Consider the following 25631-nt stretch of genomic DNA (forward strand, 5'->3'; position numbering starts at 1 on the left):
TAGTTTTTATTTGCTGATGAAATGAATTGCTATTGATTACTTAACTGACATGAGCAGATTCTAATGTTTTTTTCTGTCTCTCTCTCTTTCTCCCAGGCCCTGCAGTCACTGTTCCCTCGTTTGCCAGAGTCAGGGAGAGGAACCTCCCTGTTTGATCGAGTGGCCACAGCCCCGGGACCAGAGGGAGACAAACTGAGACTGGACACATTCCCATTCCTCAGCTCAGGTGAGAGAGAGAGAAGAGGAGAGATGAGAGGCGAGAGGGAGAGGGGTGACAGCGGTAAAAATAAGGTAGAAGATGATTGAGAAATGCGGGACGGTGAAGAACAGAGGAGAGAGGGAAGGTAAAGAACAGAAGAGAGAGGGAAGGTAAAGAACAGAGGAGAGAGGGAAGGTAAAGAACAGAGGAGAGAGTGAAGGTAAAGAACAGAGGAGAGAGGGAAGGTAAAGAACAGAGGAGAGAGGGGAGGTAAAGAACAGAGAGAGGGGAGGTAAAGAACAGAGGAGAGAGGGAAGGTAAAGAACAGAGGAGAGAGGGAAGGTAAAGAACAGAGGAGAGAGGGAAAAAGAGGCGAGGAGGAGAGAGGGAAGGTAAAGAACAGATGAGAGAGGGAAGGTAAAGAACAGAGGAGAGAGGGAAGGAAGGAAGGAAGGTGGAAAGTGGAGATTGAGGAAATGAGGAGAGCATAAGGAGAGAGATAACAAGATCAAATCCATGTTCACTGCAGTACTTTACACAGCAGAGATCTGTCCCTTTACTGCCTCCAATTCATACTCTCCTTCAGGTGACAGGAACGGTTAGACGGGAGTGATCTACAGTATATACTATCGTATTATTACAGTGATATGAGGCAGTTGCTCAATTAAGGTTTTTGGAATTAATGTCAGTGTAATCATGTGCATTTTCCCTTTATATAATCCCTCAGTTTGTATGTGTGTGTTTTATTTGTGTGCTTGCGTGCGCGAATGTGTGCATGTATGTGTGTGTTTTTTGTGTGTGCATTTGTGTGTGGGTGAGCGTGCGGGCGTATGTGTTTGTGCGTGTGTGTGTACAGATGCCTTTGTCTGTCTGGATACTCCATGTGTGCTTTTCAGCCCTGCTGCTGCATCAGAATGTGTTGCCTTACTGTACAGTGAATATGTGTGTGTGAGTTAGTGTGTGTTCACTGTGAATACACTCCCCTTCACATCACAACCTGGCCCCACTGTTTTGTTTGTCCTCAGGTCCTATTCCCCCCTCCTTCCCTCCTCACCCACCTCTCCCTCCCATGTGTCCCCCCTGTCCTAATCCCTTCCTAGGCAGGAAGGCCCTAATTGAGGGTGCAGGCTTCAGTTTGTGGCCTGTGGGCGCCCATTACTGTGTTTTCATAAGCAAGTGAGGCCTGCCTGACTGATTCAATATTCATGTGTCTGCCAGCTACTTCTGGCCCAGCACACAGAGACTCAAGCACTGTCAAATTAGCCCTGCATAGCAAATGAGAGAGAGAGAGAGAGAGAGAGAGAGAGAGAGAGAGAGAGAGAGAGAGAGAGAGAGAGAGAGAGAGAGAGAGAGAGAGAGAGAGAGAGAGAGAGAGAGAGAGAGAGAGAGAGAGAGAGAGAGAGAGAGAGAGAGAGAGAGAGAGAGAGAGAGAGAGAGAGAGAGCTGGAAAGAGAGAGAGAGAGCTGGAAAGAGAGAGAGAGAGCTGGAAAGAGAGAGAGAGAGATGTTTATGCTTTTGTCTAATAGAAGAAGAAAAAAAGTCCCACATTGGTTTTAAGTGATACAGTTGAAGTCGGAAGTTTACATACACTTAGGTTAGAGTCATTAAAACGTGTTTTTCATCCACTCCACAAATTTCTTGTTAATAAACTATAGTTTGGGCAAGTCGGTTAGGATATCTACTTTGTGCATGACACAAGTAACTTTTCCAACAATTGTTTACAGACAGATTATTTCACTTAGAATTCACTGTATCACAATTCCAGTGGGTCAGAAGTTTACATACACTAAGTTGACTGTGCCTTTAATGGGCTTGGAAAATTAGGTCATGGCTTCAGAAGCTTCTGATAGGCTAATTGACATAAGAGTTTGAGTCAATTGGAGGTGTACCTGGGGATGTATTTCAAGGCCTACCTTCAAACTCAGTGCCTCTTTGCTTGACATCATGGGAAAATCAAAAGAAATCAGCCAAGACCTCAGAATAAAAATTGTAGACATCCACAAGTCTGGTTCATCCTTGGGAGCAATTTCCAAATGCCTGAAGGTACCACGTTCATCTGTACAAACAATAGTACGCAAGTTTAAACACCATGGGACCACGCAGCCATCATACCGTTCAGGAAGGAGATGCGTTCTGTCTCCTAGAGATGAACGTGCTTTGGTGAAAAAAGTGCAAATCAATCCCAGAATAACAGCAAAGTACCTTGTGAAGATGCTGGAGGAAACAGGTACAAAAGTATCTATATCCACAGTAAAACGAGTCCTATATAGACATAATCTGAATGGCCGTTCAGCAAGGAAGAAGCCACTGCCCTGAACCCTGACCTGTCCACCGGACGTGCTACCTGTCCCAGACCTGCTGTTTTCAACTCTCTAGAGACCACAGGAGCGGTAGAGATACTCTTAATGATCGGCTATGAAAAGCCAACTGACATTTACTCCTGAGGTGGTGACTTGCTACACCCTCGATAACTACTGTGATTATTATTATTTGACCATGCTTGTCATTTATGAACATTTGAACATCTTGGCCATGTTCTGTTATAATCTCCACCCGGCACAGCCAGAAGAGGACTGGCCACCCCTCATAGCCTGGTTCCTCTCTAGGTTTCTTCCTAGGTTTTGGCCTTTCTAGGGAGTTTTTCCTAGCCACCGTGCTTCTACACCTGCATTGCTTGCTGTTTGGGGTTTTAGGCTGGGTTTCTGTACAGCACTTCGAGATATTAGCTGATGTACGAAGGGCTATATAAAATAAACTTGATTTGATTTGACTGATCCAAAACCGCCATAAAAAAGCCAGACTACGGTTTGCAACTGCACATGGGGACAAAGATCGTACTTTTTGGAGAAATGTCCTCTGGTCTGATGAAACAAAAATAGAACTGTTTTGCCATAATGACCATCGTTATGTTTGGAGGAAAAGGGGGAGGCTTGCAAGCCGAAGAACACCATCCCAACCGTGAAGCACAGTGGTGGCAGCATCATGTTGTGGGGGTGCTTTGCTGCAGGAGGGACTGGTGCACTTCACAAAATAGATGGCATCATGAGGCAGGAAAATTATGTGGATATATTGAAGCAACATCTCAAGACATCAGTCAGGAAGTTAAAGCTTGGTCGCAAATGGGTCTTCCAAATTGACAATGACCCCAAGCATACTTCCGCAAAATGGCTTAAGGACAACAAAGTCAAGTTATTGGAGTGGCCATCACAAAGCCCTGACCTCAATTCTATAGAAAATGTGTGGGCAGAAATGAAAAAGTGTGTGCGAGCAAGGAGGCCTACAAATCTGACTCGGTTACACCAGCTCTGTCAGGAGGAATGGGCCGAAATTCACCCAACTTATTGTTGAAGCTTGCTACCTGAAACGTTTGACCCAAGTTAAACAATTTAAAGGCAATGCTACCAAATACTAATTGAGTGTATGTAAACTTCTGACCCACTGGGAATGTGATGAAAGAAAGAAAAGCTGAAATAAATCATTCTCTCTACTAATATTCTGACATTTCACATTCTTAAAATAAAGTGGTGATCCTAACTGACCTAAGGGATTTTTTACTAGGATTAAATGTCAGGAATTGTGAATAACAGAGTTTAAATGTATTTGGCTAAGGCGTATGTAAACTTCCGAATTCAACTGTATATTCAAGTATGATGGAGCCAACTAGAGTACCAGGGTGTGCGGGTTGCGTTTTTCTATTATTTAGTTGACTTCACCAAGCACCTGGACTATACACACGGCCAAAACAGACATATTTTCTAAATAACTGGATTTCTCTTACCACAGTCCATTTCCTTTTTTCATGGACAGTATTATTTTATTACAGTGGCATAACTATTCTGTTATTAACAGGATATTTGAATTTGCCAGAGAGCATATCTCTCATCATGTTCATATTTGTTGTGAACCAGTTGAATGTGTGAATAGGTCTGGCAGGCATATAGTCTAAGATCAGGGTTCTATTCAAATCAACAGCGCTCTCATTTTGCCCCAGCGCATAGCTGTGGATTTGCATTGCTAATTATTGCAGAGCATAATTAGTGAACATGCTTAGATGTGGTTTGTCAGGAGACCTTTACCCCTTCAGAGAGCTAACCTCTGTCTCTGTGTCTCTGTTCTCTTCCAGCCGCTCCCTGTTACTCCAAGCCCCCGTCCCTGTTGGGTCCTTACCCCCGCAACCCTCCCTTCGATTACCCCTGGGGCTTCAATCCCTACCTCTCAGGGGCCTTCTCCCTCAACAACTGCCCCAAACTGCCCCCCGGCTCCCTCTACCCCTCCCACTTCTACCCCAACCCGCTGCAGACCAGCCTGGGCCAGCTGCCTCACCCCTTCTCCTCCCTACTCCCCCCGGGGGAGGTGGCAGGAGGGGGGGAGAGAGGAGCAGCAGGCCAGACCGGGGTTACTAACGGCACGGCAGGTGGGCAGCCCAGACTCTGCTTGCCTCCTTACCCTGGTGCTCTGTCGCTGGGCCGGACGGACATTGGCAACGGAGGCTCTGTGGGTGAGAGGGAGAGAAGGGAGACCAATACCCCAGGCACGGGGCTTGGGTTGGGGATAGGGCTAGGGTTAGGGCTGGGTCTGGGAGGGATGGGTCTTGGTGGTGGTGCTGGGGGGCGACAGAGCCCATTGGAGCGGCGAGGCGGGGTGAAGCAGGACCCAGAGTCAGACTCAGACCTGGAGATCACAGATCTGAGTGACTGCAGCTCAGACAACGAGCCTGACTTCAGCATCACCAAGGAGACCAGGCTGAGCGTCCGATCACAGATCCTGGTCCAGGGGAAGAAAGGGGGAGCACTGCCACCTCTCTCCTCCCTCCCTCCCCCCGTGTCCCCCCATCCCCTCAAGAGCCTGGTGCCCCTCACCCCTCCCCCTCCGTCCCTCCCTCTATCCCTCTCTCCCTCCATGGCTCTGGTTGAACGGCACAGGGAGACAGAGACTCTAAAATTGATCCACAGCTAATAGATTCTAATAGATAACTCTCTTTCTCGTTCCCTCCTCTCTCCTCTTCTCTCTTCTCTCTCCCTTCATGTTATGTTGTCCTTTATTTGAGCCATCTTGCCCCGTCTCTCTGTTTTTTCTTCCTCTCTCTCTCCACCCTTCTGCTCTCTCTTTACATGTTGACTTGTCCAACATAGCTGAGATGGTGAGCTTGCTGATTTTGACATTACTGAGAGTCTACCATGTTTCAGATGTATGTGTACTACTTATTCATCATGTGCTCCCACACATGTTATTGTCTCATGGTTTCAGTGATATTTTGAGCTTTAACAGCATTGCACGTTGTTCTGTGCTATTCATATGTTACCGTGTTACTGCAATGGGTCCATCAAACTGCATAAATATAACTCAATGTATAATGAATTACATGAAAATATAATACTAGAACAATAATAAACAACACTACAATACACACACATAAGATTAATTGCAATAATGGCCACATGAAATTATATCTGACAGAGATATTACTTTAGTTTTTTGGGGATTCCTTTTCTTGGGATCGGTATGTATTTTTCTGTTCAAAACATAGTCAAACATTGCCAGCTGGTGGTCTTTATAGGAGGCTGCTACAGTTCATTGTTTGTTGGGAAAAATGATCATCCCCAAATTCAAACAATTAGTCATTTTGCTCTGCTAATGTAATGCTCTGGTATTGTAATGTACATTTCTAACTCCATACTTGTTTGTTTGTTTTTGTTTAATGCCAAGTTCAATTGCTTAACTTTCTTCAGTGAGAGGGAGCGAAAGAGAGAGAGAAAGAGAGAGCAAAAGAGAGAGCTGGACAAATCTAGAATTTGTATCAATATTTCATTGTATATATTTTATTATGGTGTACATTACATTTAATTATTATCAACATTATAAAAGTTAGCTGTGTTGGTGTGATTTGATTATGTATTTAAATAATGTTGGGAAATTGACAAGTATAGGTGTATTAAAGTTTTAAATAATTAACAGCAGTCAGAGTATCTGCGCTGGAAAGGTGTTTTTTCTATGAGGAGGACTCATATATGGGGAATTGTCTCATATTTTCTCCACCCCAGATAATTGTGTCCCTTGGTCATTTTCCAAGATGCCCTTTGGGTTTAAATATTCTGGTCGTCTTATTTTTATAGTTAGCATTCACCCAGTGTAACTGTTCTGTAATTTCTCAAATGTGAGTAATATTGGTTTCAGCACATTCTTTCAACTACAACAAAAAAATATGTAGATTATTTTTGAGTCTAAGCTTTTTATCCATGGCAACAGTTAGGAAATAGGTCCCCTTGTAGAAATTAAAGCAAGAGGTACAAAGTATCTCAATACCAACTAGAGACACAGACCAACTTCTCCATTCCATGTTGCTCACTTTGAAGCACAGAGTGCATACTAACTACCCCACATTGTACAGATTCATATGGTATGGTTTGTAACAGGTGGCGGTATAACATTAGGTGTGAAAGCCCTATTGTAAAGGTCATGTAATTCTATATTTGTTGGATTCTACCAGAAATCTCTGTTTCATGATCTCTGTGTGGCATTCACCAACACCGCTGTAAATACTCTTTCCTTTGTGAATGTATGTGTAAACACATCCAAAATGATCATGCCGTGAAATATTAAGTCACATTTCTTTGTTTTATTGTAAAGAGAAAAAATGGAAAGAGCGAAAATAAGAAAAAAATATGAATAACTTCTAAAGCAATAAACATTATTCTGGAGATGGGACTGTTGTTGGCACTGAACTCATTGTGTGAATGTGTGCATTACACAGGAAGAGGCTCCTATAGGCCTGCTTGAGACCCCTGGTGTAGAGCATCCTTTCTCCACAGGGTGGCGAACCTGGACCTATATTACAATGTATTGACCTTATCTAGTCTACAAGAAAAGTTTGCATTATATCATGGAAGGGTTTGATTTCATGAGCATGAGTAAAAATTGGCCATGGTTTCCCTTAGTCTTATTTTCCTTGCATGTGTAATTGACTGATTGAGTTCAATGAGTTGTAATAGTCAGGGTAATGGGACAGCATATACCATATGGCCTCCTCTCCCAAGGATATGATGACATGAAAATCTGCCGCCTACCTTTATTAAACGTGTTGATTAAAAAGTCTGAAAATGGCATAGTTTTCCCTACATAGTGTGCACTACATTTGACCAGTGCACTATAACATGAATAGGGTGCAATTTCGGATGCAACTGGAAGCAGAGCCACAGTAGTAAAGGCCGGATATGAAGAAGGGAAATGAAGATGACAAACCAAGATAGGTGCATGCCCTAAAACCTTCACAAACAGCCAACACTACCTAAATCGGAATTACTTTGTGTGATAGCCTATTTGTGGATTGTGAAACATATGAGATCATATTTCTAAGTGAAACAGAAGTTTAAGGGAAAAAAGCATTGCCTCTACTGGATATACCTACATGTATTTATGGATGCACTAGTTCAGTGTTCCATACCAAACTGTTCAGTAATTAACATATTGTGTTCAATTCCATAAATAATATTTTAACACAGATTACCTTATGCGTGGAAAGATTAGCAGTGAACTAAAATGTTGCTACATAAACACATTGAAGATGCATTGAATAACTGTTGATACGGTTGACTCCCATGGGTGAACGAGGGGAACGAATACCGTGTAACACAATATTGTATGGAAGCCCAACAGGAAACAACTGGGGATGGAAAAAGTTACACGAAAACCAGATTTTGCATAACTAGATCATATTGAAAACTGTATGATTACATCAAAGTAATATATTTTGACATCGTCATGCATAACTTTGCCTGTGGTTTATGCAGATAAAAAAATAAGTCAAGGGGAAATTGTGCACTTGAATTTGTACTTCCGCGTACAATGTTTTTTTCCAGCGACATACGACAACTTTCGAACAGCAAACCATATTAGACGTTTGTCAGTCTTTTTTTGTTGTTGCTGTATTTTGAGGTGAGTACCACGTTAACATTTTTGCTAATCTATTTAACACGCACATACGTTCGATGCTTAGTTACTTATGAAAAAAACTTGGGAATTAATTAGGTTATTCCGCGAGTAAAGGCTTGTCTCTCGCTAGCCAGCTCACCAGACAGCCTTTAGTTAGCGTCTAGCTAAAGGAATGTTGTGTTTGGCTACAATCTAGCGGAACATCTCGTTCTCTCGAGTACCAAAATCAGGTGTTTTAGAGTTAATTAAAAACTATTTTATTACAAAGCAAGACTTGCTGAAGCATACTGGTATTTCAAGGGTACGTGTCAGGTCGCTAGCTAATTTTTTCAATCAAGTGATATCCGTAATGTTATAAAAATGTTGCAAGGAGCGGAATTTGTAAAATGACTCGCGACATTGTAGCCTATTATTTAATGTAACTCTGTAACTATAGCAGTTATTGCCAGCAATGCGGCCAGGCCTACGTGCGATAATTTGCTTGCCTATGTATTTTTTCCCTGGTATTTCAATGTGACATTTAAAACCTAAAAAGTATACTTTATCAAATAACATTAATAGCGGCATGTTTGATTTAGTTGTTAAACCAGCCTAAAGTCTGAGTGTTATTTAGACATAATTTCACACATTATAATGATTAGATTGTTAATCATTATCAAAAGTAGATAGCCTACTGTGAGATTGTACCAGTAGATTTATCATACACTGTAGCATATTTCTCCTGCACTCCAGTTGATCACACTATTTTGTATTTCTATATGAAAAGTACAGCAGCTATACAAACACACATCTGTCACTGGAGTCCATCCCACTTTTGGCCTCTCCCCTCCCCCTTTGTCTCACTCCCCCCCCCCCCCCCCCCCCCCCATCGTTCTGTTTTATCCTCTACAAATCAAATCAAAATGTATTGATTGCATACACAGATATGCAGATGTTATCGCAGGTGCAGCGAAATGCTTGTGTTTCTAGCTCCAACAATGTGGTATTAGTACCTAGCAATAATCCACAATATGTGCATAATCCAATAAGTACAAATAAATAAATAAAAAATATCAGAATGAGCAATGTCAAAGTCCGGAATATATATAAACTGGTATAGACAGTATGTTCATAGAAAAGGCTGGTACAGCAGTAGTTATATAGGATAAGCCATGACTAGAATACAGTATATACATATGAATTGGGTAAAACAGTATGTAAACATGATTAAGGTGACCAGTGTTCAATCACTATGTACATAGGGCAAAGCAGTCTGTAAGGTGCAGGGTAAAGTACCAGGTGTTAGCCAGCTGCTGTAGTAACAGTGACTAAGGTGACTTAGAAAGACCTAGAGGGTTTGGCCTATATAGTTTAGTTTCGCAGCCTCAGTTGAACTCCAAAAAGAATCTTGTCTATGTGTTACTAAGAGACTGAATAAGGCCTACAACACATCACCATCGTGAATGCTGAATCAGTAAAAATGTTGCTTTAGGTGCTATGTATGACCTTTGCTCAAAATATGAACAACACTGTCTCAAATTCAGCCACGGTCTGTTGTTATGGGCCTGTGGGTTGACCCGTAGTTGTTTTGGAATGGTTCTGTAGCTGAACTGATCAGATGAGACGTGATGCTGAAATGGCGGTTGGGCTTGGAGCGTTGTGATGTGTCAGCGGCGACCACTGAACTACAGAGGCTTCCTGTCTCTGTTAGAGGAACAACAACATTTTGCTGTCATCTTTCTTTCTTTCTTTCTTTCTTTCTTTCTTTCTTTCTTTCTTTCTCTACCTCTGCAAATGCAGTCTTGCCTGAAGCTCAAAGGGTTGTTCATTTGTTCAGTCGTTTCATTCTCAACCTGGATTTCTATGGAATGCCGTTTGGGTCTTTGCTTGTCAAAAAAGATGCACGGTAAATAACACTTTGACGTGGCAAATAACATTTTTGACGTGGCAAATAAGCTTGTTGACCAATCAGGACCTGAATATGACTGCATGTCACGTGGATGTTTTGGAGTCTGATAACTCTGAGGAGGACGTTGGGAAAAAATAGCTTGGGTATTGAGCAGACTGATACCCCATTTCATTGATCCCCGATCCTTTGGTAAAGCTGTACAGTGCAATATGAATGTCAATACACACAATAGCCTGACTGGGGAGGTGATTTCACACAGTCACAGTCCTGCGATAAGAGCTACAACGCTAATATTTGCATAAACTCTACACACTTGTGTTCTGTGGGTGTCACAGAGTAGACTGATACCCCATTTCATTGCTTCACATTCTAACCTTGTTTAACAGTCTCGTCTAAATATGGCATGATTCCACCAATTGCAACCTTCTGCATCACTTTCAAAGAGGTACTTTTATTTTGAAGGCAAACCACTATTGTTCCTAATCCTTATTGTGGCTAGCTTCACAACACATAACCCGGTCAGGTCGAGCCTCACTAGCCAGATGAAGCTAGCTGGCTGCTTATAACATTAGCTTTGAGCAACAGGGTTAAGTAGCTGGCTAGCTATTTATTTTCATGAACTGAAGTTCAATTTCAATAGGCGAACAACAAGTGGCTACCTAGCTAATACTCACAAGGATTCCTAAATCATTGCTAAGAATAATGAAAATGACTGCAGTTTCTACTGGTCATTGTTTTCATGAATGTTGTATTGGTGCTAGCTAGGTACCAAGCTAAAGCTAGCTAGCTACCCCGGAAGTTGCTGTCGAACAAATAATGCTTTATTACCAACGTGGTATTGTAAACACATTGTTTGTGGCCGGTGTTTGCAGACTTTTTTTTGTACAGCTTTGACTGTGCTACTGATAGTAGTGGTGGCGCTTGGCTTGCACGTGCAAATTCAGAACACACAACATTCTATAATAGAACTGTGTTATTTGACGTGTCAAGTGAAAAGCTTATTTAACGCATGAAATAGTGTTATTTGACGTATCTTTTTTGACACGCAAAAACCCAAACGGCATTCCATAGTATGTCGTAAAGCTAATAGCAGTGACGCTATTACTGTGTAACTCCGGTAGGGCAACATCTGAAAAATAGCGCACTTAGTAGTGTGTAACGGTGCTTGACCAGTCGCCGAAAGCCAACATCACCCACGACAGAGAAGGGTTGATTGTCAAGGGCAATGAATTCTATTATCTTGGCGTTAACGGATTTTGCCTTTGAGTTGTCTCGCTGAAATTTTCTTACTCTTTCAAATGACTGTTCGACTTGTTCATTGCTCGATCCACACAGCAGACATTGTGGGCTAGGTTAGGAAGGCTGTGTTGCGCAACATTTTACGTGGCGTCATTACTTCATGTACCTACGTTATATAGGTATGCACGGTAGCTTTGACATCGGTTTTGCACATCAGCGTTAAACTAGACATCGGGCTGATACCGATGTTGGCATTTTTAGCTGATATCGGCCGATTCCGATATATTGTGCATCCCTAGTATTTGACCTTTAATTGTACAACAAAGCCTATTTAGAGAAACTATATATTGTGAATCGCCCTTTAAGTTAGAAAAAATGTAAATGATTTTTAGGTCATATTGCCCAGCCCTAACGAATGCACACTCCCCACCCTCCGCCAATCCCTCTCTCAGGTACACAATCCTATTCTCTCAGGTACACAATCCTATTCTCTCAAGTACACAATCCTATTCTCTCAGGTACACAATCCTATTCTCTCAGGTACACAATCCTATTCTCTCAGGTACACAATCCTATTCTCTCAGGTACACAATCCTATTCTCTCAGGTACACAATCCTATTCTCTCAGGTACACAATCCTATTCTCTCAGGTACACAATCCTATTCTCTCAGGTACACAATCCTATTCTCTCAGGTACACAATCCTATTCTCTCAGGTACACAATCCTATTCTCTCAAGGCATTAATAGAGGAATCCCAGTGCTTTATTAGGCCTAGTGTAGTTGCAGCTGAGGTACACTGAGCTCAGTAACTAGGCTATAGGGTTACGACCAGACAACCAGCAGATGGTAGAATATAGCCTACTACCCACAATGCAACAGCCAGGGGGCTGTCCTTCTGGACAAAGGGTAAACTACTAGCGATTCCCTATAGGCCTACTTGTCTGGCTTACAAAATAAACATCTAAACATGTCAGCTATTCAGTTTTGCTATAAAGGCATGTTGAGAAGAGTAATCTGTGTAGATTCTTATGTTAATCAAGTGAAGTGAAGAGTGCCGTGTGTGTGTGTGTGTGTGTGTGTGTGTGTGTGTGTGTGTGTGTGTGTGTGTGCGCGTGCTAACCAAGAACCCTGTGTGTTCATCAGTGTGTGCATACTGTATGTCCGTTTGCAATTAGCCTAGTGTGCATTCCAGACGACAGTTAAATGAGCCGTATATTTGTAATAAGTGGAGATTGTAACGGCAGGGTGGGTGATGGTTCTCAGTTAGCCTAGCTCATGGGTATTCTCAGGTGAACACAGGTAACCCTGGTTTACTGTCAGCTTGTACAGTAGAAGTGCTTATCTCTCTCTCCTGTATGTCAGTGTGCTGTGTCAGCCCTGTAGCACAGCCATGTAGTTCAGAACAGTCCAGGACCAACCCACTGTCCTCTGATACACTATGTAGAGGCGGGAATGGAGCTGAACATGTGTGAAGGAGATGTGTGCAAGGTGGTGACATCCCCAAGCCCTGAAAGAGTATTTTAGTAGAGAGAAGATGTGTGTGCACATACAGTATGTACAATTGGACTGTGTTTGTGGTATACAGTTGTCTGTGTGTATTATGTCTTTGTGTTAGACCTTGTGTGTTGGCAGACAGACAGACAGGCAGGCAGACAGACCGGTGTGACATGGAAACAGCTCTGCCCCTCAGTCAGAATGTGAGTCAGACTGGTAGAGAACAGGAGAGAAGGAGCTCTTTCATTCCCGGGGTCAGGCTGGAAAAAACTAGACTGGGCTTCATGGACCGTGTTTACTCTTGGGGATGGATGGATGGATGGAGAGAGCGGGATAGGGGTGGGTGGGATAAGTGGAGGTTTAGACACACACACCACCATCACGAGAGCAAGCAGCCTCAAATGACCATCCATGTTGACAGTACAGCAGGGCTGATGAGGTTTCTAATGTAAACAACGAGAGGGGGCCCTAGGACACGACACTATCTTAACATTTACAACTCTGAATGAGTTGTATACACATTATTTTCTAAAAGTCTGGTTAGAAAAGGGGGAGACAGAGCTGTATGACTAAATCTGAAGATATTAATTATTAGGCCATTTTCACAGAGAAATTTAACAGAAATGTCCAATAATGATGCTAGCTGCAGTATGTGGTTTATGGTTCCTCAGTAATAGAGCTAAGTTAAGATGGAGGATATGAATGCAGCAGGACTGGGTTGCATGGTTGGTGCGTTATGTGGGCCGTAACGTCATGGAGGGGTGTGTCTGTTGGGCGGCGGTATTGCTACCTCCATGTTCAGAGCCAGCCCAGATTGGGATTCTGGGAAAGCTCTTTCAACTCTGGGCGGACATAGCTGCTTTATGTGCTGCAGTCCTCAAGTCATCATCAGCCACCACTAGACATGGTGGTAAAACGTGGCCTGTCAACACACACACACACACACACACACACACACACACACACACACACACACACACACACACACACACACACACACATCCCTTCTGAATGAATGAGAATGTTTCTCCACGACCCAAATGGTAATCAAAGGCCTCTGTGTTTGGCCTGCGCAATTACCCTACTATCCAGACACACACACACATTTGGAAGCAGTTAAATAGTCGGGAGGCTCACTGCGAACCCATTCCATGACAGTCGATTGGCCCTCGTCTATCCAATGTTTCCATAAAGCATGAAAGAGTGACCACTTACATGGAGAGTGCGAGAGAAAAAGAGGGGGTAGGGAAAGTAATGCCAAGGAGTTGTTAGGTATGGAAGTATATTTTGGCTCTAACGGATAGGCAATCGGGACAGAAAGAGATGCAGGGGATTTAACACACCACTGGTGTTCTAGGGGTTAGGACTTTTTTGAGTTGCTAGTCTTATGTTAGCCAGTGCATAATTGGCTCTACTGTTCAGGTCATGTGTGGCTTAGTTGTATTGGAGTGGCAATACCAACCAAGATTATTGAGTTGAAGGTGGAGAGAGAGGGGAGAACAGAGTACGGGGAGGGAAGGAAGAGAGCGAGAGAAGCGGACAAAGAGGGGTTGGTAGAGAGGATGGGGTATGAGGGCATATTCACACCACCTTCAGCACAGCTGTTTCTATCACACATCCTCCTGACACTTCTCCCCCCTCTCATTTTGCTCTTTCATTCTCATCTCCTTTGCCTCTCTAGGTTCTTTCTTCTGTCTTATATCTCTCTCTTTTGGAACGTCCATCCATTTAGGTCCAGAGTCTGCTACTATAGTATGTTGAGTTGTGAATGACAATCTCTGTTTACCCAATACTATTTTCTGCTATGTAAACAAATGTACTGATTAACCCTACAAATACTTACAAGGCCAGGCAGTAAACTGTTCTAGTAGCTAGCTATCTTAGGTGCCTGGCCGTGTAAGTATTTGTAGGGTTAATCAGTACATTTGTTTACATATACCCTTATATTGAGTAATATACACTACCGTTCAAAAGTTTGGGGTCACTTAGAAATGTCCTTGTTTTTGAAAGAAAATTACTTTTTTTGTCAATTAAAATAACATCAAATTGATCAGAAGTACCGTGTAGACATTGTTAATGTTGTAAATGACTATTGTAGCTGGAAACTGCTTTTAATTTTTTTTATTATGGGCCTCGTACAGAGGCAACCATCACTCCTGTGTTCCAATGGCACGTTGTGTTAGGAAATCCAAGTTTATCATTTTAAAAGGCTAATTGATCATTAGAAAATGCCTTTGCAATTATGTTAGCACAGCTGAAAACTGTTGTTCTGATTAAAGAAGCAAGAAAACTGTTCTTCTTTAGACTAGTTGAGTATCTGGAGCATCAGCATTTGTGGGTTCGATTACAGGCTCAAGATGGCCAGAAACAAAGAACGTTCTTCTGAAACTCCTGTCTACTCTTGTTCTGAGAATTGAAGTCTATTCCATGCGAGAAATTGCCAAGAAACTGAAGATCTCGTACAACGCTGTGTGCTAATCCCTTCACAGAACAGCGCAAACTGGCTCTAACCAGAATAGAAAGAGGAGTGGGAGGCCCTGGTGCCAACTGAGCAAGAGGACAAGTACATTAGTGTCTAGTTTGAGAAACAGATGCCTCACAAGTCCCCAACTGGCAGGTTCATTAAATAGTACCCACAAAACACCAGTCTCAACGTCAACAGTGAAGAGGCGACTCCGGGATGCTGGCCTTCTAGGCAGAGTTGCAAAGAAAAAGCCATATCTCAGACATTTGCCAATAAAAATAAAAGATTAAGATGGGAAAAAGAAAACAGACACTGGACAGAGGAACTCTTCCTAGAAGGCCAGCATCCCGGAGTCGCCTTTCCATCGTTGACGTTGCATTGTTGGGAAGGGCCCGTAAGTAAGCATTTCACTGTTAGTCTACACCTGTTGTTTGCGAAGCATGTGACAAATAACATTTGATTTGATACGCATACCCCCCCCCCCACACACATGATGGCAGTGAGCAGTACTAGGGTCTCACTGTGCTTCTCAGACCTTATCTCAGTTTTACCCACGTGACCTCGACTCTCTCTGTTTCTCAATCATCTTTCTTCGGTTGGTTTCGTTAATGTAATATTTGCCAACTTCCTCTTCTGAGTGACAGAGGTGATGAGCACAGGTCAAATAAAGAAAAGGGTGTCACTTCTTAATCGGACCCCTGACCTTGTTCTCCTCTGCCATGATCCATCCTTCTTTCTAGCTTTCTTTCTCTTTTTTTGTGCCCCATTCCTCCTCTCTCTCCCCCCCTCTTCTTCATCTCTCGTCTTCGATCTCTCGACGTGACTCTTGCAGACAGGTCAAACAGGAAATGGCTATGATCGCTTCCTGAGGAAATTACACCCACTTCCTGTCTGTGTGCCTCCTGCTACTCAGGCGCCTCTGGGGACACCCCCTCGGAGCCAGGCCAGGGCCGTAGGACCCCAGAGAAGCTCGGATTCATTCAGTGTAATGAAGCCTTGCCTGATGAGAAGGCCAGATAAAAAGAGCACAAACACAGCTAGCTTCCATTAGGGCTCTGCTCTATTTCAGGGCCATGCTGTCATAGTGGCACAGGAGACCAGACACAGGCTATTGTGTGGGACCGGGTGTTTGGGGTGAAGAGTGACCTAAGCTGACACAATGAATGGATGTTTGGTACTTAGAAATGAACCCTCGTTCTCTTTGTTGCTTTCATTTTTACAGTATTATATGACTCACCAGTCACATAAGGGCAGTGGTGTAAAGTACTTAAGTAAAAATACTTTAAAGTACTACTTAAGTAGTTTTTTGGAGGTATTTACTTTACTATTTAGATTTTTGCAACTTTTACTTCACCACATTCCTGAAGAAAATAATGTACTTTTCCCATACATTTTCCCTGACACCTAAAAGTACTCGCTACGTTTTGACAGGAAAATGGTCCAATTCACACACTTATCAAGAGAACATCCTTGGTTCCTGGTACTGCCTCTGATCTGGCGGATCAAATCAAATTTTATTTGTCACATACGCATGATTAGCTGATGTTAATGCGAGTGTAGCGAAATGCTTGTGCTTCTAGTTCCGACAGTGCAGTAATATCTAACAAGTAATCTAACAATTTCACAACTACCTAATACACACAAATCTAAAGGGATGGAATAAATATATGTACATATAAATATATGGATGAGCGATGGCTGTGCGGCATAGGCAAGATGCAGTAGATGGTATAGAATACAGTATTAACATATGAGATGAGTAATGTAGGATATGTAGACTTTTTTTAAAGTGCCGTTATTTAAAGTGACTAGTGATACCTTTTATTAAATCCATGTATTCCATTTTTTTAAGTGGCCAGAGATTTGAGTCTGTATGTAGGCAGCAGCCTCTCTATGTTAGTGATGGCTGTTTAACAGTCTGATGGCCTTGAGATAGAAGCTGTTTTTCAGTCTCTCGGGCCCCGCTTTGATGCACCTGTACTGACCTCGCCTTCTGGATGATAGCGGGGTGAACAGGCAGTGGCTCGGGTGGTTGTTGTCCTTGATAATCTTTTTGGCCTTCCTGTAGGTGCTGTAGGTGTCCTGGAGGGCAGGTAGTTTGCCCCGGTGATATGTTGTGCAGACCGCACCAGCCTCTGGAGAGCCTTGCAGTTTAGGGCGGAGCAGTTGCCATACCAGGCGGTGATGCAGCCTGACAGGATGCTCTCAATTGTGCATCTGTAAAAGTTTGTGACAGTTTTAGGTGACAAGCCTCATGTTTTTAAATGAATAGAAGGAATTTGAAATGATTTTTACTTTTGATACTTAAGTATATTTTAAACCAAATACTTTTAGACTTTTACTCAAGTAGTATTTTACTGGGTGACTTTGACTTGTCATTTTCTGTTACGGTATCTTTACTTTTACTCATGTTTGACAATTGAGTACTTTTTCCACCACTGCATAAGGGTCTGTCTAAGGCTTCATCAAGTGTTGTGCCAGTTGGCTCTGTTGACATTATTATAACTCCAGCCTTCTGTGATGCTCTAGTCTTACTGGGTATTGGCAGGCACCATACAACTAGAATTTCTATGATCCTTCCTATTCTGATTCTGACTGGCTGACATAAACTGCTCTGACTGACAGTCACTGTAATGGGACTGTCATTGAAGAAGCTTGATTGACAGGTATCAGCCCCTCCCACTGTGGTATGGACAGTGAAGAAGCTCACAGTGGGGTGAGGTCATCGTTTGGCCCCTCAGTGTCCTGCGTTCTTGTTGGTTGTGTAAATGGTGACACGGTGGGTGTTTGTTTGCTCAAACGGTTACACAATGGGGATTGTGGTCTTGGTGCTAGAGCTGGTGTAACAGTGACTCAGTGGTAATTAATACAACTCTCTCACACTGACCTGCCTGGTGGAACTAAGAAATGCTGTAAAACAAAACATGTTGAATAACCATATAATATGAATGTGTTTCAAGTGAAATATGGAGCTAGGAGTTGCAACAGGTGCTTTATAATACACACGTACAGAGGCACCTGCGCCTGATAGCTATCAATAGACTGATGCCAGCTGACACCTATTGAGTTATAATAACATGCTGAGTTATTGTTGGAATGTGACGAGAGGGAAGAATGGAGGGAGAGGAGGTGGAGGGGAGCGTGGAAGGAGTAGCACAGCTGCCTCCTCAGGAGCTCCAGGGCTCTCCTACTCTTCTGGGCCACGTCCCAAAAATGGCCTGAATCAACTTCCTCTCCTTGTCTCCTTTCCTCACCAAGTCACGTCCCAATAGTCTGTAATAGATTCTCACCCTTTCCTCACTGTCAGAACAGCCCATCCAGACCTTTTCATGTGTCTCGACGAGAAGGGAAGGGGAAGAGAAGTCAAGGAGATGAGAAGGGGAAGAGACTGGTGTAGTCTGGTGCCATGCTGTGGAATGTTCAGTATGTCAGGAGAGGAGAGTAGAAGGGACCCTCAGATTTAAGCTATAGTATCCCAACACTGTCTGTAACAGCAGACTCCCCATGTTTGCACTGTAGTGGGGATACTACTTTATGTGACAGCATTTCATAGTTCCACTAGGCACCAGGTACGTTCAGCCTCTGTGGTAGCCATGGTGATGTAACTGTACGGTTGGGTAAATGATGTATGATGGCTGCTGCAGCTGTGTTACTTTACATGCCCCCTCGTCCCCAGGCTAATTGCACATAGCATTGGGCAGAAGTGTGTGGTGAACAAGATTACTCTAAGTGCAGCCAGGGCTACTAACAGTGATGGTTGTTATGTGTGGTGCTGAGGGGAAGGTGTGTGGGATTATTTCACCCTACTCTGTGCGTGTGTTTGTGCACATTTGTGCATTCCACTCAGTTCCCTGGTTTACTTACTGGACTGGCCACCCCTCATAGCCTGCTTCCTCTCTAGGTTTTCTTTCTTTCTTTCTTCCTAGGGAGTTTTTCCTAGCCACCGTGCTTCTACACCTGCATTGCACGGTGGTTGGGGTTTTAGGCAGGGTTTCTGTACAGCACTTTGACTTCAGCTGATGTAAGAAGGGCTTTCTAAATACATTTGATTGACTTACCTCTACACATGACCGTGAATCACCACATGTTCTCTCCTCCTCCAACTTCATTTTTCCATCGCTCTCCTTCTTGACCTCTAAAACCTCTTTTGAACTCATACCAGCAACACCACTTCTCCTTACAAGACAATGTGCTATTTTAGTCTATGTCACTTACCTAACCTCACTCTCAAACCCAACACACATTTGCTACTATCGCGCCTCACGTCATCTAGATACGCTGCACTCTTTATACACTGTACTCTTTCTACAATTTGTTTTTACACTTTCACAGGCCCACACCCACCCGCTCACATCCTCATTCACACACAGGCCTTTATAAGATCTTCTCAGTAGTGATTTGACTCAGGGCTGGACAATGGTGCTGCTGTGACTGTCAGGGTGTTCCCCGGTGGCTTCTAGGAGCCTGACTTACTATGGCCTGGAGGATGAATGCAGGGCGTGGGTCCACCCCTTGATTTAAGGGCTATTGCACGGTAATGGAATTATGCTGAGACTCTCATTCTTCACTTAAAAATGTATGCCAAACAAAAACAAATGATTTCAAAGTTTAACAAACCGTACAACTCTATGCACAAGGACTACTTTGAACAATTGACACAATAAAAAAAAAAAAAAATGTATGCTTCCTGGGGAAAACTGTGCAGATACAAAGATCGGTAACATAATTACAGTAAAATCTCCCTCAGTTGTATTATTTTACCAAACTTTGTATCTGCACAGTTCTTCCTGTAAATGTGTTTTTGCACAATTTTATGTGGAAACTGTTAAAAGCAGTTCTTGTGCATTGAGTTGTACAGTTTGTTAAACTTTGAAATCAATTGTTTTTTGTTGGGTATACATTTTAAAGTGAAAAATCTGAGATCTCTGTTTAATTCCCTTACCATGGACTTGCCCCTAACTCACGACTCCTAACTCACTACTGCTGGGGAAGAGCGGGACTCTGCAGAGGTTCTGGTCTACAAACAATTCCTAGCCCCTACCCCTTCTGTGTTTGGAGATCTGAAGTTGTGTTGGGTATGTGTAAGCAAAATGTAATCTGGCTCTACTTTCGAAATGGGTTTAGGTTCTGAGCCTCTGCCAGATTTCTTAGATTACATCAATTCACATCAGATTTAATGGTCACATACACATATTTATAAGATGTTATTGTGGGTGTAGCGTATTCCATTCCTACAGTCTACAGCTGAAGGTGTAACCTAGGGTCTAAGGGTAGAGTCCAAGAGATGGGGTTGGGGTTGTTCCTGGACAGGCCTAGCCGTCACTGACTGTCATGAGTTCTCCCTCAGGGCATTATTGGCTCAGGCTTAGTTAAACTTTGTTGAATGCTCAGCTGTAAACTGGGTTTTGGCAAGGCATGTCCAACTGTTTCCCTTGGGTTAAAATATTTACCCCTCTAACTCCCTCCAAGCTACGATCCCAAATCTAAATGTTTCAGAGGAGCCTGGAGGAAGAGGAATTTGTGATTTGCAGAAAGCACCTTGATTCTACTTAATTAGTCAAACACTCCAGGATTTTAATGGCGCTAGATATTTAGCCATTCTCCAAAAATTGATTGGAGAATTCAAATTGGCCTGTTTATTTTCTTGCAGTCAATTGCATCAGTAATGCCCTGTCGTGATAAGCAAGCAAAGGCCCTAACCAGAGTTTACCCCCTCCCTAACCAGAGTTTACCCCCTCCCTAACCAGAGTTTACCCCCTCCCTAACCAGAGTTTACCCCCTCCCTAACCAGAGTTTACCCCCTCCCTAACCAGAGTTTACCCCCTCCCTAACCAGAGTTTACCCCCTCCCTAACCAGAGTTTACCCCCTCCCTAACCAGAGTTTACCCCCTCCCTAACCAGAGTTTACCCCCTCCCTAACCAGAGTTTACCCCCTCCCTAACCAGAGTTTACCCCCTCCCTAACCAGAGTTTACCCCCCCCCCTCCCTAACCAGAGTTTACCCCCCCCCCTCCCTAACCAGAGTTTACCCCCCCCCTCCCTAACCAGAGTTTACCCCCCCCCCTCCCTAACCAGAGTTTACCCCCCCCCTCCCTAACCAGAGTTTACCCCCCCCCTCCTAACCAGAGTTTACCCCCCCTCCCTCCCTAACCAGAGTTTACCCCCCCCCTCCCTAACCAGAGTTTACCCCCCCTCCCTAACCAGAGTTTACCCCCCCCTCCCTAACCAGAGTTTACCCCCCCCTCCCCTAACCAGAGTTTACCCCCCCCTTCCCTAACCAGAGTTTACCCCCCCCTCCCTAACCAGAGTTTACCTCCCCCCCTCCCTAACCAGAGTTTACCCCCCCCCTCCCTAACCAGAGTTTACCCCCCCCCCTCCCTAACCAGAGTTTACCCCCCCCCCTCCCTAACCAGAGTTTACCCCCCCCCTCCTAACCAGAGTTTACCCCCCCTCCCTCCCTAACCAGAGTTTACCCCCCCCCTCCCTAACCAGAGTTTACCCCCCCTCCCTAACCAGAGTTTACCCCCCCCTCCCTAACCAGAGTTTACCCCCCCCTCCCCTAACCAGAGTTTACCCCCCCCTTCCCTAACCAGAGTTTACCCCCCCCTCCCTAACCAGAGTTTACCCCCCCCCCTCCCTAACCAGAGTTTACCCCCCCCCCTCCCTAACCAGAGTTTACCCCCCCCCTCCCTAACCAGAGTTTACCCCCCCCTCCCTAACCAGAGTTTACCCCCCCCTCCCTAACCAGAGTTTACCCCCCCCTCCCTCCCTAACCAGAGTTTACCCCCCCTCCCTCCCTAACCAGAGTTTACCCCCCCCTCCCTCCCTAACCAGAGTTTACCCCCCCCTCCCTCCCTAACCAGAGTTTAACCCCCCCCCCCCCCCCTAACCAGAGTTTACCCCCCCCCCCCCCTCCCTAATCAGCGGGTATGTGTAAATACAATTTGTTTAATTGTCACATACACAGGATAGGTGCCCCCCCCCCCCCCCAATTTTTTTTTAAATTTCTTTAATTACCAAATACTCTATCCGAACACTCTAATCGCAGTAGACTCCCCCCAACTCCTTGCTTTGGACCTTGCCATATCTGAATCAAATCTGTTATTTTTCCTGCAATTTCAACAGCCAATTTCAAGCCACATTTCAAACCAGCTTCGTAGGTGCTATGGGTCTTGTGTCTGAACAGTCAAATCTGATTTATTTACCCTCAAGTGGTTTTTAGACTGTTATTTGGCATATCTTGACAGTTTGACAAAGAACATGTGGTAACTAACTAGCTTGTTAATTGTTTACAAATAAATTAAAGAATGTAATAGAAAGCTAACAGCTAACTAGCTAGTTAGTTGACTGCCAAAAAGGACTTGTTTTGAAAGCTGGACCGTCTTATCCTTTGAGGGCTTAAGTGTTCTTACACTATGATTTTGAACACTCAAAGCAACTGGGAAATGTCCATGGCAGGCATTGTTGTCACCTTGACTTGCTACATAACTTCTGAGTGATAGGAACCACGAGCACCACCACCAATCAGAGTACACCCACAGATAGAACAATGAGACAGATATTTCAGCAGATGTATAAATGTGAATCATCCACTTGGCGTTCCCACTCACTACCAAATATGGCAGTGAGAGGAAGCCCAGTGGCCGGCAGTGGAGAAGGTGGAACGAGATGGATTTTGGCTGACATTCTGCACATTTTCTCATTGATTAAACCTTTGATCTCAATAGAGTTTTCTGTTCCCGAAACTGTAATCTCTTGCAAACAGAGTGGACTAAGTTTTCTAGACTTTACCCTTTGCTAAAGTTTCCAAAAAATTGCATTGTTTAGAAGAAGTGAAAAGGTGAATTGAGTTATTGCACACACACACTTCAGAGTAGGCGTTCCGTAACGGAAATATGCAAATGTATGCTAGAACAAGCCAATAGGATCTTGCTAGCTTGTGCTTGGCTCTGCCCACCTCCTTGCTTGTTCTGCCCACTGTGACTCATTTGTTTCCATTTGAAACGACAGGCTGTGGTCTATCTTGGTTTAGTTATAAATATCTTTGCTACACCACTGCCACACACGTGGTTACTATGACAAATAGCTTGGCCATGTCAGCTAATGACTGCTGTCTGAACACACATCTGATTTGGTTGCTTGTGACTTGCTGTTTGGACAGTCAGTATTGTAAAATGGATTTGAGCATTAAGGCCTGCAGTGTGAACAAGGCTTTAGTAGTATGATTATGGGGTCCTATAGGCTAGGCCAGGGGTCGGCAACCCTGTTCCTGGAGTGCTGCAGGTACTGCAGGATTTTGTCCCAACTAGGCACCACACCTGACCAACTGAGCTCATTGATCAGTTCAGTGATTGTCTAACATCAACACACCTGGTCTACCAGGTCAGTTAAACTAAAACAGGACCAGGGTTGCCTAACCCTGGGATAGCCTATATATATTTCCTCCCTCATCTTCTTGTGGGTGGTGGGTGAGGCCGAGGTCGGTGTGGGTTGACTTTCGTAGTGTCACTCAGCAGGTTGTGGTGGTGTCAGATGATGTAATGTCCTCTCTCTTTTCTGTCTCCTCATGGTGCCAAAAATCCACATTGTAATAAATTGTCTGAATTGATGCGATAACAATAAATATAACTATACGTTTATAATATTAATGTGCACCACAGTTTACTAGTACTACTACTAGTACTACTAGTTTGATGGTTGTAGCCATCAACTGTCCCATTAACAATCACCCATATTAACACACTGGTTTAATTTCAAACTCCACATGTCTCTAGTATAGGCTACTGATTGTGATGAACCATATCAGAAAACTGCCGGCGATAAGTGATTGGTATGGTCGGTGTCCGTTAATTTTCGGTTTATTTACTCAATCATATTGTCTCTAGGTGGGAGCGTTTGGGGCTCAGTGGTCTAACTGTGTCTCTGTCTGTAGGGGGGAGCGTTTGGGGCCCAGTGGTCTAACTGTGTCTCTGTCTGTAGGGGGGAGCGTTTGGGGCTCAGTGGTCTAACTGTGTCTCTGTCTGTAGGGGGGAGCATTTGGGGCCCAGTGGTCTAACTGTGTCTCTGTCTGTAGGGGGGAGCGTTTGGGGCCCAGTGGTCTAACTGTGTCTCTGTCTGTAGGGGGGAGCGTTTGGGGCTCAGTGGTCTAACTGTGTCTCTGTCTGTAGGGGGGAGCGTTTGGGGCTCAGTGGTCTAACTGTGTCTCTGTCTGTAGGGGAGAGCGTTTGGGGCTCAGTGGTCTAACTGTGTCTCTGTCTGTAGGGGGGAGCGTTTGGGGCTCAGTGGTCTAACTGTGTCTCTGTCTGTAGGGGGGAGCGTTTGGGGCTCAGTGGTCTAACTGTGTCTCTGTCTGTAGGGGGGAGCGTTTGGGGCTCAGTGGTCTAACTGTGTCTCTGTCTGTAGGGGGGAGCGTTTGGGGCTCAGTGGTCTAACTGTGTCTCTGTCTGTAGGGGGGAGCGTTTGGGGCTCAGTGGTCTAACCCAGCCATGAGCATCATCGGAGCCGAGGATGAGGACTTTGAGAATGATCTGGACCCCGTGAGTAACTAGCTGATGACAATGAACTGTAGTGAACAATAGACTGAATGATCATATCTGTTCTGACCTTTCTCTCTGTCCCTCTCACATACTCCATTCTCTACCCTTCTCCTCCTCATTCCCTGTCTATCTAATCTGACCCTCTCACAATACTCCATTCTCTACCCATCATTCCCTGTCCACCAATGTCCTCTATCTAATCTGTCCTTCACTCTGTACTGTCTCCTTCTTCCCTCCTCTATTCCTCACCTCTCCCTCAATATATCTACTGTTTCTAACCCCCCCCCCCCCCCCCACTCTGTCCATCCCAGACGGTGGATGACCACAGCAGTCACTTCACCAGTATAGAGCTAGTGAAGAGCCGGCCAACCCACCTGCTGGTCTTCCTTCAGCACGTCATCCTGCAGTTCGACTGCTCCTCCCTGGTGAGAACTACAGTGTGTGTGTGTGTGTGTGTGTGTGTGTGTGTGTGTGTGTGTGTGTGTGTGTGTGTGTGTGTGTGTGTGTGTGTGTGTGTGTGTGTGTGTGTGTATGGTGATGTATTGTCTGGTGTGTGTGTGGGTGTTTATGTCCATGTTAGTGTGTGATGAGTGTCTGTCTGCTCCATGTGTACCTCTGTTTCTGTGTATCTCCAGTGATATTAAGCATGCCTGTCTCTCCCTTTTATTCTGCATGCAGACACCGTGATCCACCCAGGTACTGTTACCCCTCCACAGCCCAGACAGCCTCCCTCTCCTCACCCCTCTCCCAAACCCCCTACCTCCCCCTGCCTGTCCCTGTAGCTAAGGATGCACCTGTATTTTAATACACACCAGACCATCTGTCCTCCACATTGTCACAATGTGCTGTAGAAAGTCTGCATACGGCCGCGCAAATGACCT

The 25631-nt window shown here is 44.2% G+C and overlaps 2 protein-coding genes across 8 annotated transcripts in view; both read left to right on the forward strand.

The window, feature by feature from the left end:
- Positions 1–6902, forward strand: part of LOC139573412 (ETS domain-containing transcription factor ERF-like) — a 54804-nt gene extending 47902 nt beyond the window's left edge. For all 4 annotated transcript variants that reach the window (XM_071396818.1, XM_071396820.1, XM_071396819.1 and 1 more), the window contains 2 exons: positions 97–226; positions 4323–6902. In XM_071396818.1, the coding sequence (XP_071252919.1) occupies positions 97–226; positions 4323–5155 (963 nt within the window). In that variant the 3' untranslated portion in view covers positions 5156–6902. The remainder of the gene's footprint in view (positions 1–96; positions 227–4322) is intronic.
- A 936-nt stretch (positions 6903–7838) lies between these two features.
- Positions 7839–25631, forward strand: part of LOC139573413 (rho guanine nucleotide exchange factor 1-like) — a 46027-nt gene continuing 28234 nt past the window's right edge. For all 4 annotated transcript variants that reach the window (XM_071396823.1, XM_071396824.1, XM_071396826.1 and 1 more), the window contains exons 1-3: positions 7839–8131; positions 24664–24750; positions 25062–25175. In XM_071396823.1, coding sequence (XP_071252924.1) covers positions 24700–24750; positions 25062–25175 — 165 coding nt within the window. In that variant the 5' untranslated portion in view covers positions 7839–8131; positions 24664–24699. The remainder of the gene's footprint in view (positions 8132–24663; positions 24751–25061; positions 25176–25631) is intronic.

The sequence above is a fragment of the Salvelinus alpinus genome, chromosome 4 (genome assembly GCF_045679555.1).
Source record: "Salvelinus alpinus chromosome 4, SLU_Salpinus.1, whole genome shotgun sequence".
NCBI lineage: Eukaryota > Metazoa > Chordata > Actinopteri > Salmoniformes > Salmonidae > Salvelinus > Salvelinus alpinus.